General features: G+C 37.3%; 1 protein-coding gene across 1 annotated transcript; it reads left to right on the forward strand.

Annotated features, from left to right (window-relative positions):
• Positions 1-1751: 1751 nt before the first annotated feature.
• Positions 1752-3862, forward strand: LOC106012018 (leucine-rich repeat extensin-like protein 5). The gene is made up of 2 exons (XM_013083604.1): positions 1752-2093; positions 3182-3862. Exons 1-2 carry the CDS (start codon positions 1752-1754, stop codon positions 3860-3862), a joined length of 1023 nt encoding a protein of 340 aa, XP_012939058.1.
• Positions 3863-13176: the final 9314 nt, after the last annotated feature.

Raw genomic sequence — 13176 nt, forward strand, 5'->3', positions numbered from 1 at the left:
AGTACGGCTAGCCACTTCGATAATTAATCTAGATCTAGATAAATAACGACTCTAGATCTAGATCTCGCAGATCTCTACTAAATCTAGATATTAGATCTAGAATCTAGATTAAGTCAGTTGTTTCCCTCTTCTCCCAAAAATTAGCATTAGGCTACGAATTTTTCGAACTTTGAAGGACTGTAACTACGTTAAAAATTGAAGTACAGTGGTTATTTTGTTATCAAAATTCTCAGAAAAGTGAGTTCTAGATTTAGACATCTAGACCTAGAATCTAGCCCATTAAAACATTGTTGTATCAACAAAAAAAAATTAAATAGGTTGAAAAATCCTCCAGACACGGTCAATGGGAAATAACCGTGAAATTACTGTGGTGAAGGATTTTATGGATTGATGCCCTTAGATTGCCGCCGGAGAATTTCCGATGAAATAAATATTATTTCAAATTAATAAATAAAAGAAGAGAACTTGCATAGATAAGGTATGGATTACTATAAAATCAAGCTAAGAAGATGTATTTAATTTTAATATTATTTCTAGAGGTTGAGACAACAAAATTATGCAAATTCAGCTTTTGCGCTTCTGGTAAAGCATGGACTGTCGACCTTTGGTCACGAAAAAAAAAAAAATGAAAAGGAGATGAAAACTATTTAAAACGTGCTTACAGAAGACACATAGAAGTTTAAAACTAAAGTTCCAGCGTAAGTTTATTTTAGATGGTTTAGTAGACGTATTCCTAACTCGAGCACGTGCTTTAGGCGAAACGAATAAATCCTAGTTTTGCAGATTCCGGATAGTCGAAAAGAATTTCATGGGTTATTGCCCTTTGACCGTTCGTGATTTCACTGTAACGAGTATATAAACTAATGTCGCATTAAATTTAGGGGAAAGTGATCACAGCAACAAAATATTGCTTTGAAAATTTAGGGGGCAACTCTAACTTGGGTTGTGCACTGCACCAGAGCAACAAAATCTAAAACTATTGAAGAGAACGTGTATAAATGTGAATATTAATTATTGTAAAGTGGACTGCGCTTCTTTTGTGTGCCATCTAATGTAGATCTAGAGCTAAAACGTTGTCAATCTAACTTAAATTACTATTTTAAAAATTCATGTCTGCTGTTTACTCCAAAGTGGAAAAACATAGGAGTGAGGAAGTGTCTGTTATGGTTGTGATTGTTTGTTTCGTCGTCAAATTGTGTAAAAGAGTTTCTCAAACGTATTTTTGCGAAATTTCACGATCATGTATTCTAACTTTGAATTCTAAACTGTTAAAACTGTAGCACTGGTACTACACAGTATACACTATACACCCGCCAATCCATGCGACTGCGAGCAAACTCTTAGTCTTAGCCTAGGCCAAGATCTAGAGATCTATAATACTTCTTGGCGCATTTTGTTTTGTTAACGATGTGGTTCGTGGAGATCATATATGCATATATGTTCTTTGCAGTACTATTAGCCTAGTTATCTAGATGTAGATCTAGATTTAGGTCTATGTCCAAAGCCTTTAAGCACGATGAGGATGTGGTTGGTGTGTGTGTGGGGGGGGGGTTGTTAATGTTACAGCACAGGGCACAGATGGCCTCAGTATTATTTATTTATTTAAGTTTGTACATTTAATCTAGAATCTATGTAAAAGTGTAATAAAGTGTAGATCTTCAGAAAAAATCTTTAACGATCATGAATAGGCCTAGACACTTTCATCCCCAAGACCATGCACATAATAAAGAAGCCCCTGCTACTCCTTGTCGATGGCCACATCAGCCATACCTCGCTGTTTGAAACTTCAGAGATCTGCGACATTCTGCGAGGCCAATGGCATCATATTGTACTGTCTCCTGGCACATGCCTCCTATCTCATGCAGCCCTTAGATCAAGCATTCTTTGGCTCCGTGAAGTGTACATGGTCTGATGCTAGCAGAAGGCACTTCGCTGAGACTGTAGATGCAGTCGGGCTGGACACCTTTGCGAAGGTTTTTCAGCATGTCTGGCAGAAGTGCGCAACGACTGAGAATGCCCAGTCCAGCTACAGGGCAGCAGGTATTTTCCCTTTTTGCCCCCAGAGAGACCTGGAGAGCAAGAAGATGAACAGGGTTGGGTTGATTTAAATCAGGTTGATTGAAATCAGTTGATTTTTTAAATTTAAATCAACTTGATTTTTTAAGTAAAAATCAGTGATTTATATCACTTTTTTAAACATTTATTTTTATTCAGTTTTTACACATTTCAACATTCAGAATTCCTTTCCTTGGTTTTATTAAACATATATAAGATTTAGTAGACTAATATAATCATGCTTAAAAGTCTGCTTTCCCCCCTTTCACTGTAAAATAATACAGTATTCAATTTACTTTTTTTTTCCAATTGAAATCAGAGCTGGGTTGATTTATATCAGTTTATTTTTGTTATTTTAATCAACTTGATTTTTAAAATAAAAATCAGTGATTTAAATCACTTGTCATAAAAATGTATTCAGTTGTTACATATTTAAACATTCAGAATTCCTTTCGTTGGTTTTATTAAACAGATATAGGGTTTAGTAGACTAATATAATCATGCTTAAAAGTCTGCTTTCCCCCCTGTCACTGTAAAATAATACAGTTCTCAATTTACATTTTTTTCATAATTGAAAACCAGGGTTGGGTTGATTTAAATCAGGTCGATTTAAATCCGTTGATTTTAAAAATAAAAATCAGTGATTTAAATCCTTGGTTTTATAAAACAGATAAGGTTTAGTAGACTAAAATAATCACGCTTAAAAGTCTGCTTTCCCCCCTGTCACTGTAAGTAGTAAAATAATACTGTATTCAATTTACTTTTTTTCATAATTGAAATTAGCATTTTCTTTTTAGACAAACACAAGCGCGCGCACACACACGCACTCTAATAAAATGCAAGTTTATCTATGCATAATTACCCCCCTCCTTCCTTATAGACTGACAATTTCTTCATTTTTTGTCTGTAGCCATAATTCACTGATATAGCAGATTAAGGCTTTCTAAAATTGCAGTTGCTTGAATTAATCATTAGTTAAAATAAAGACAATGCATTTTGCACTAAAAGAACTTACTTTTAGCCACCAAAAATCCCAAACTGTGTCGACATTTAAAAAAAAAAAAAAATCCGATTTAAATTTTAAAAGATAAAAAAATCACCAACCCTGAAGATTAACCCTTGCCAGGTATTTAGAGATGTGCCCTCCGGAAGCAGTGACCAGCCACCAACTCTGCTTTTGCCAGAAGCTGGTCAACCCGAGGACGAACCACCAGTGGTTCAAACTGAGGATGAACCCGAGACACCAGCTCCCTTCGAGTATTTCGGGTCAGATGACGAAGGACCTGAGCCACTGGTTCCCTTTGACGTTCCGTGGGACTATGAGGAGGAGCCTGCGTCCAACCATCCAACACCAGCGATGCGGCCTCCCCAGCCCTGCGATCCTGCACCCCAGCCCTGCGATCCGGCACCCCAGCCCAGCGATCGGGCACCCCAGCCCAGCGATCGGGCACCCCAGCCCAGCGATCGGGCACCCCAGCCCAGCGATCCTGCGCCCCAGCCCTGCGATCCGGCACTCCAGCCCTGCGATCCTGCACCCCAGAGCCCAGCGAGCCAGCTCACTACCCCTGCCAGCCAGCCCCCGAATCTTGCATCAACGTCAAGCCACCATGGGGAAGCATCAACTTCAAGCCACCAAGAGGAAAGCACCTACACAGCAAAGCAGCTGGAGGCAATGAAAGACTTTGCCCTACACGTGACCGATGAGCTCGGTACAAACGGCTTTCTATGGTGCATCCAAGCCCTCTCAAGGGATGCTACGGAAATCACGAGGGCTTCCCGAAATTCAAGAGCCTGGCAGCCTCCTTGAAAGCCTCATTCGAGAAAAAAAAAGCCTCGAAACCCCATCCAGAGCACCACTGACCCTCGACGACATACTCAGACTCAGAGTGCCAAGATTCACAGGAAAGCGAAAACAGAAGAAGAAGTTAACACCGACCATGCACTACGTGCTTAGTGGTGCTGAGCACAGAGAGGCGATTAAGCTTAAAGAACAGGCAAAACAGAAAGAGGAGAAGGAGAAGTTGGCGAGGAAGACGACAAGAGAAGAAAACGCAAGACAGAAGAGAGAGGACCCTGAGAAAAAGAAGTGTGAAAGGGAGATACCAAAAGTAGCAAGGCAGAGGAAGGCAGCTGAGATGGAACGTGAAAGACAAGAGAGAAAAGACCAGGCTGTGATGAAGAAGATAGAAAGGGAGGCTCAAAGGAAGAGAAAGCACAGTGACAGTGATGAAGATGATGATGGATGTCTGATGAAAGAGATGGAGCAAACGTTGAGAGAGGCTGACAAGGATGATTTGGAGAGTATGGAGGATGTGCGTGATGATGAGGATGTCAAGCGAGGGGAGGAGAGTTTAAACTGTAGGTGGCTTGTGAAACTTGCGATTCTTGGTGGCACACACGTTGCACCAAATCAGCTTGACGTCTTGATGCAGATGAGCTGAAGAACTTCCCATTTGTGTGCGACGTGTGTAGCCCAAATCAATAGTTTCATGGCCACTTACAGTGACAGAATGAGTGTGTGTGTGTGTGTGTGTGTGTGTGTGCGTGTGCGTGTGTGTGTGTGCGTGTGTGTAAAAAGATCCATTGTCAATTAGATACATATGTGCTTAAGAGAATGTATGCATGATACATGAGTGTGAGTTTGTGTGCGCGTGCGTGAGTGGATTTTTTTGGTGAGTGTGTGTTTGTGTGTGTGTGTGAGTGTGTGTATTTAAAAAGATCCATTGTCAATTAGATACATATGTGCTTAAGAGAATGTATGCATGATACATGAGTGTGAGTTTGTGTGCGCGTGCGTGAGTCAGGATTTTTTTGGTGAGTGTGTGTGTGTGGGGGGGGGGGGGGCTTTAAAAATACGTCCTGTGGAAAAATTTTTATTAAATATCTTTTAAATATGAAAATAATGTGTGTTGAGAATGGGGGGAGGAGGGGGGGGGGGATGCTTTAAAAATACATCCTGTGGAAAAATTGCTATTAAACATTTTTTGAATATGAAAATAATGTGTGTTAAGACTTTAGTGTAAAAGTTACAACGAGTCTGAAGTGCTTGAATGAGAGGTGTACGGTCTGCTGAAGAAGTGTACGGACCAATGAGAAACTTAGAAAAGTGTCCGGAACAGTGAGAAAAGTCGACATTTTTTTAGGATGGAAAACCCATCATGTGACTTTTATTAAAATAGCTATCAGAAAATGACATCATTCAGAACATAGACCAATCAACGTGCTTCACTACAGTACGTGCAGATCTGCCCTGACCCCTGGCTACTCCCACCCAACTATGATCATTCCAATGCAGCCTACACCAATTGAGCGGGATTTGGCGCAATACGCGGTAAGAATCAGCAGGGTGTACGTACCATTTCTAAAATCTCTATACATTGTTTAAATAACCCCAATAACTCCATTTTTAGAAAAGCTTCATGACAGAGTGTGAAAAGTTCTCATCTTTAGATCTAGATAAATAGTATTAAAAATCTCTAAGATTATGAAGTGATTTGCATTTGTTGGTGTATGTTACGACATGATAAATCTAAATTATAATGTTCAACATTATAACCATGTGCATTATCCTAGTTGAGCAACTCCCACATAAACATAGAGCCCTAAAACGTCTACCATTCTCTTCAAAGCTTTAAAGTAAGTCAGCGAAATATATATATGCTTCGAAATTTTGTTTGCTTCCATGTGTTCTTCAAATAAAGGCTTAGATTTCTATATAGAGCTTTCTTTCGACCAGTTAGATCTATCTCTACTTTCAATTTCCAAATTTGTGCAGGTTTAACCGATTGAAAAACTTTAAAACCCAATGCCGAAAAAATGACTTTTAAAATATTTGATGCACGATGCATACAATAAAAATAGAAAGCATGAACTCCTTATGCTAACAAAAGATGTTTAAATCAACTATGGGCAGCGACTGTAGTGGGGAAATAGTTCCATTATTACACAACTATTCCTAGTATAAACCCAATTTATTTCTTACAGTTTTTGTCATTCTTACTAAGTTATGCTATTTGTCCTTTGATATTGTTCTTGTTCACCATTTTAAGAATAAACCCAGTTTGTTTGCTTTAAAAGTTTATTTGCTGTTATTTGTATCGCCCCTCGGTATGAGCTGCCTGTCCGGAGATGTTTCTGCTGCTGGTTCATGACCTCTTCGATCACCTGCCTTTCCAGTCGCTGACACAGTTGTAGCCTTGATGTCAGAAAATGTGAGGACCGCAGACAGTTTCCAACAGTTCAGAAGGCGCTTTTTTTTACATGCTGATTGTCGCCGTACAGCTCATTCAGTACTTTTGTAATTTTTCAGATGTTAATGCTGAGCTACCTGGACCTCAAAGACGGTGATTTTAATATGATGGCTATCTAGGTGTTGATGTAGATCTAGCTAGATTTTATGGATTTATCCGTTTATTCATGGACATGAACATTGCCCAAATTGTGAGTGAGATGCATCATGGTTTCTTGAGAACATTTTCATTACGGTACATTTGTGGTTTCAAGAGTCATTGTTGTAAGTTTATCATGCAACTTGTAAATGGCAGTGAGTGTGTAGAGAAATTACTAATTACCTCTCACACTGATTATGGTGAGTGTGATTTTGTTGTATGTGTGTCCTGAAATTACCTTCTTTTTTTTTGGTCAATGTCTGTGCTCTATGCGAATGACCAGTATGCTTATATCCTGTTTTGTTGAGGATGTAATCCTGAATTCGACAGTGTTGTGCTCGAACCGTATAACTGGAAGAAATAGGTAGACCTTTTTTATCATTCAAGACCTTCGTGGAAGTCCACTTGCTGGTCCTAAACATGCTCTGTAGACAATTTTCTAACAGTACTGTGGGCTTACTTTTGTGTTTTCTCCTTATTCATAAATAGAGAACAGAATTTTTTGGCGTCCTGAAAACTTGGCAAGAAATCAGTTGCACGCTTAGAGCCATCATTGTTTTTTGTCAAGAACTGTTGATGCATTTATTGTATTGTTTCTCTCATACATGCATAAGCCAAACATGCTGTGTAGAGCCCAGAGGATCAGAATATCGCATTGTCGATTGTAAGCTAATATATCCTAAAGATAGTTATGAAACCTACTGAAATGTCAATATAAATATGTCTCTTCAGAAATGATATCAAAGAAGTCAGCCAGTGTATGCATTTTCTGCCAACTTGAAAAAAAGTACACATGTATTTTGTAATGCATTACAAAACCTGTTTGTAATTACAGTCTAGCACGTTCATAGCAAACAAGCTCATAGTGAACACATTTTCAGGTCCCAATTTGTTTCTTTATAGGCCTACATATATATATATATACATGTATGCCTCGCAGTGTGGAGGAATCAGGTGCTCGTCAATTCTTGGGCATGTGGAGTTGTTGATATAATCTTAAAGCTTGCTCGTTTGTCTAACTCTCGATTAATAAAATGCCAATCTAGGTCCTGTCGATATTTAGGATTGAAGAAGGTGGGGGCCGTCTGATGTCTGAGGTAAAATTAGTGAGTAAATGGCTGTCAAAGTTTAGTGACTTCCAAAGATGGAGTGTCCTTGTATACTGCAATTTTGCATTTGTATGCCTTTGGTCAACGTTTTTCAGTAACACTAACATTCACACAAAAACTTGTTTTTGAAAGAACATAAAAGGTGTTAAGCCAAAAAAAATTTATATAAAAATTACACAATGAGCGGAAAAATATCGGTTTCTTCTATTACATTATTTTGACAAGCGCCTGATTTCACCAAAATATAACTCATACACATGTATATTCTTTAAATTTAAAACCTATACTGCAAAATTCATTCATGATGAACTATTCCATGTCATGCTGATTTTTGCTATGTTTATGCTAAACTGTTGTTTTTATTTTTTATCATCAATTGATCAAAGGTACATGGATCTAGTTTTATTCAGAACCATATATTTTCTCAGTGCTGATACTTTGCAGAGTACAGGGTCTGCTCCAGCAAAACAAAGTTGAGGTTCTCTTTGTTTTTCTTGCTTATTTTTTATTTTACTGTGCTCCTATTGTCGAGACCATGATAATTCCTTCAATATTGCGTATATTTCAACATAAATATGGACCATGACATGATATTATTCCGATGAAATGGTTAGAGTTAGATTTTTCTGTAATAATGAACATTGTTTTTCCCTTTTTGAGAAAATTGATGTCAATTGTTATTTTGACTTCATGTCGATGAAGCATTCTGTGATATATTTTGTAGAACTGTACAATTAAAAGTATATTCATAAAGTTAATTCTATTTTGAACATTTTGAGGGGAAATACGATTTATCTCTTGTGTCTTAGATAAAAGTTCAAGGCTGAAACTGATCAAACATGAAGTGTAAGTGTGCGTACTCTGTGCTCAGACGCATTGCTTGTACATGCATACGTTTTTTGTTTGGTTTTTGTTTGGTTTTTTGTTTGTTTGTTGTTGTTTGGGTTTTTTTTGGGGGGGGGTTGTTGGTTGTTTTTTTAAGGGGGTTGTTGTTGTTGTTTTTTTGGGGAGGTGTGTGTGTGTGTGAGAGAGAGAGAGAGAGAGTTTTCATGTGCCTGAGTGTAATGTGCATGTGTAAATGAATGAATTTATATATGAGTGGATGTGTGCCTCTCTGTGTATGAATGAATTTATATGTGAGTGATTGAGTGGGTGTGGTGTCTATGTGAGTGAACAGCATGTGTATGTGAATGCATGAGAGTCAATGGCTGAGCATGAAGAAACCCGGTCAACCTGTTTTGATCTTGTTCAGGGTGTGCCACAAGGTTCTGTTTTGGGCCCAATTCTATACATCTACCGGGTACCACAAGTGACATTTTTATTTTGAAAAACACCTTAGCAAGACTATAATTTCCTTATAGTTCTCAGCGAAACAAGAACTATAAAAAAAATTATTATCAAAAATCCATCGACAAACACCTGAGATTTGACGTTTCGAATATTTATTGGACTGGCTCACAACTTTGTTTCATGGTCACACTATATGAAAAATGTTTTTGAAAATCAAAAGTGTTTTACATATTCTTAGACAAAAACACCCAAACTTAGCGTAAAAGAAATTAAAATATAATTCATGTTGCTATTGTAGTTATTATAGTAGTTCAAAACCGAAAGAAAACATGAAAATGAAGTTTAATTTAGTTTAAATCATCTACCTTATACTCTGTACCTCTTGGCCAATTCAGAAAACGTTATTTTAACTTTCACATGTAGGCCTATACTGATGATACCTTGCTGTATAAAGTTCCTATACCATCAGGTGTTTATTTGTTAATTTTTAATATGGACAAAGTATTGATGATATCAAACCCTGAACGTTAGACGACATACTCCTAACGAAGAGAAAACAAAGGCATTAATAATATGCAACCCAAGAGGTTTTTAATATGTTGTTGTAGAGTACATACTACTAGGAATGAAAGGATAGATTTTACCCACAAAGTGAAACGTGTAGATCTAGATGCCCTCTTAAAATTGAAATTATCTATGAACCACAACATATTTCATCTATTCAAAGTGCTCAATTGTGAGCTGCAAAGAGAATTTGGGCAATTATCTGTATGTTTGAATGGATTCTCATTGAAAAACCTTCATTTCAACTTTGGTGTTCTCTCACATGGATTACTGCAACTCTCTCTTTGAAAATCTCCTGAACATCACCATCTTGAAATTACAGTAAACATGTATGTACATTCAAAACCATGCTGTGAGAACCGTGTCTAAATAGTAGAAGAACGACCGTGTCACCCTTAATTTTATAAGAAACCTTCAAGATTTGTGTCCTTTGCCATATAGCTGATGTGTTACCAAAAAAAAACAACATTTTATTAATAAAGCAACCTCACTCGAAGGCATGTACCACCAAGATGTATAAAATCAGGAGATGAGTTTTTAATGAGAATACCCAAGAAGGGAGGTCAAATTTTTCTTAGAGGTCCTTTTTTCATCTAGCACCATCTATCTTTAAAATACTCTGTCACAACATTTGAGGGATGCAAAGTCGAAGGCCAAATTTGAAGCTAATTTTGAAAACATACCTTATGGAATGCCATATTGATACAGTAGTTAGATCTCATCCTCCTTATTCATTTTCTTTTATGTTCATCGATTGTGCTCTACATGAATGTCTGCTTATGTGTTAGCGTTATTCTAAAGGGCGTAGACCTGTCATTTATGCATGTTCATTCGTTTGTATTTTTTCTTAAGATGGAAGAATTGTAATTGTAAAGCATCTAGAGCTTCATTGTTAGGGAGTATAGGCACTATAGAAATTATCTGTGTAGAAGTACTGTAGTAGCAGCAGCAGTACATGTATTATTATCATCGTAACTTCATCAATTATCATCATTAATTTTATTATTATTATTATTAATATTATTTTTAATATATTATTATTACTGTTCTTATCATTGTTATTATCATTGTATCACTACTACTACTACTACTACTACTACTACTACTACTACTACTACTACTACTACTACTACTACTACTACTACTACCACTACTACTACTACTACTACTACTACTACTACTACTACTACTACTACTACTACTACTACTACTACTACTACTACCACTACTACTACTACTACGAGTATTGTAGTTGTTGTTATATATTATTATTATTGTTATCATCATTATTATTATTATCATCATTGTATAAATGTGTGTTTGTGTGTGTGTGTGTGAATGGATGACTTTATGAATTATTATGTACATAAGTGTATTCGTGTATTGAATGAATTAATTACTGTATTGTATATTGGTGCACGTTATGAATAAACTTATAATTTGTGCCTGAGCGAATGGTTTGAGGGCGCCCTTGGCAGGTCCTACTTCCTTACTTTCCCTCTGTTGTTTCTGTCTGTCTGCCTTGCTTTTTCCCAGTGCTAAATGACCATTGAACATTATTGTGTCAATGTGTTTCTCTTTACTCAAAATCAAAGAAAAGAAACACGTTGTGTGTAGGTGAGTGCTTCTATTACTACTACATGTATTTTTGTACGTGTCCACGTGAATGAAAGTGAATGGGGGTTGTTTTTTTTTCAATATTAATGGATACCATCAAGTGTCGATGTATTTATTTGTACAGGATGTACTTATTTATTTGTGGTAACTTATTGGTGTACAATTGAATGTACTCATTTTTCTCAGGTAACAATTTTTGTTTATGAACGATAAGTACACATATTTTTATGTCCAACATTTTGCTGAAATTTTTTTATTGATGTTCCAGTTTTGACAAAAGCGTTGAACAAGACTACATGTAGTTTTATCTTCCTGTGATGTGTAAAGCTGTTTTAGTAGTAACTAGATTAGATCTAAATATTTTATGCCTAAACTGTATTTGTCATTGTGTGTGATGTTTTTGGAAAGGATGAGTACTGGGGTAAAATTGCATTCTTTTCCAAAGTTTAATTCTTTTCTTTTCGAAAACAATTTGTTACAAAATAGGACGCTTGTTTATTAATGCGAATTTTTGTGACATATATTATGTATTATATTATTTTGAATAAAGATTAAGACAAGACGTAACAGAAGCTATGCGTTCTCTGTTTTAAAAGTATCCCTTTGTTTGTGGACTATTTAGGGCAGAGAGTTTTAATTAAATCCCCCCCCCCCCTCTCTATCTGTCTGTCTATCTATCTATCTATCTACACATACACGCACACACACACACACTCACACACACACACACACACACACACATACACACACACACACACACACACACACACAAACACGCGCACGCACACACACACTAGTAAGAGAAAAAAAAAGAAGAGAAAAGACGGAGAGAACAAAAAAGGGAGAAACAAAGAGAGAGCCATAGATGGAGAGGGACACAGAGAGACACACACATCCACAAACTCGAGCTGACAACACTCTGAGAATATCCCTTTGATGACGTAGATGGGGGGTACAAAAACAAAGGGAGATAACAAAATTTATAAGGTTTTAGGCAGGCTCTGTTCAAGACTTCAGACCTTTCCTTTAAGTCAAAACTTTAAAGGACTTGTCGAAAGTCCTGTATTTATTCTGCTGAAAAACGAATTATTCTAGTTATTTCCCTTGACCGGAGAACTCATCTACGTCATCGGAGGGATATTCAGTGTGTTGTTTCTGACTCTCTCTTTATTCCCTCCCCTCCCCCCGCATATCTCTCTCTCTCTCTCTCTCTCTCTCTCTCTCTCTCTCTCTCTCTCTCTCTTTCTCTCCCTCTGTGAACGTTTGACGTGTTTTTGTGTGTGTGTGTATTTGTGTGTTTCTTTTGTGATTGTTGGTGTTATTATGGGTAAATACATAACGCATTCATATATCTGCGCACTACACACACACACACAGAGAGAGAGAGAGAGAGAGAGAGAAATGAGAGAGGAATAAAGAAGAAGAGAGACAGGGAGAAGAGGATATAGAGAGAAGAACACGAACAAAATCAGGGAGGAAGAGAAAGGAGGGGGGGGGGGGGGCACAGAGAGAGCAAGAGAAACAGTAACAGGACTGACATATTCAGACTCGAGCTGACAACACACGGAGAATATCCCTCCGATGACGTAGATGGAGGTACAAAAACCAAGGGAGATAACCAAATTAATTAGGTTTTAGATAGATTGTGTTCAAGACTGCAGACCTTTCCTTTAAGTTAAAACTTTAAAGGACTTGTCGAAAGTCTTGTTTCTGTTCTGCTCAAAAACGAATAATCTTGGTTATTTCCCTTGGCCGGAGAACTCATCTACGTCATCAGAGGGACATTCAGTGTGTTGTTTCTGAATCTATTCTTCTCATATACATACATATAAATATCTGTGTGTGTGTGTGTGTTTCTTTTGTGAGAGTTGGTGTTATTACGTATAATATACATTATATTATGTGCGTACATCTATCTATCTATCTATCTTCACACACACACACTCACTCACTCACACATGAACACACACACACACACACACACACAAACACACATATACACACACTGTGAGAACAAAGAAAAAGAAGAAGAGAGAGAGACAGAGACCCTACGTCGTGTTTTACTATCGTATCCATACGACGTGAGGAACTCCGTGCCACCACTTTCCAAAGAGGAAATTTACATATTAATCCGATCAGTACGCTTTGCATAG

The sequence above is a fragment of the Aplysia californica genome, unplaced genomic scaffold (genome assembly GCF_000002075.1).
Source record: "Aplysia californica isolate F4 #8 unplaced genomic scaffold, AplCal3.0 scaffold00244, whole genome shotgun sequence".
Classification (NCBI taxonomy): Eukaryota; Metazoa; Mollusca; class Gastropoda; order Aplysiida; family Aplysiidae; genus Aplysia; species Aplysia californica.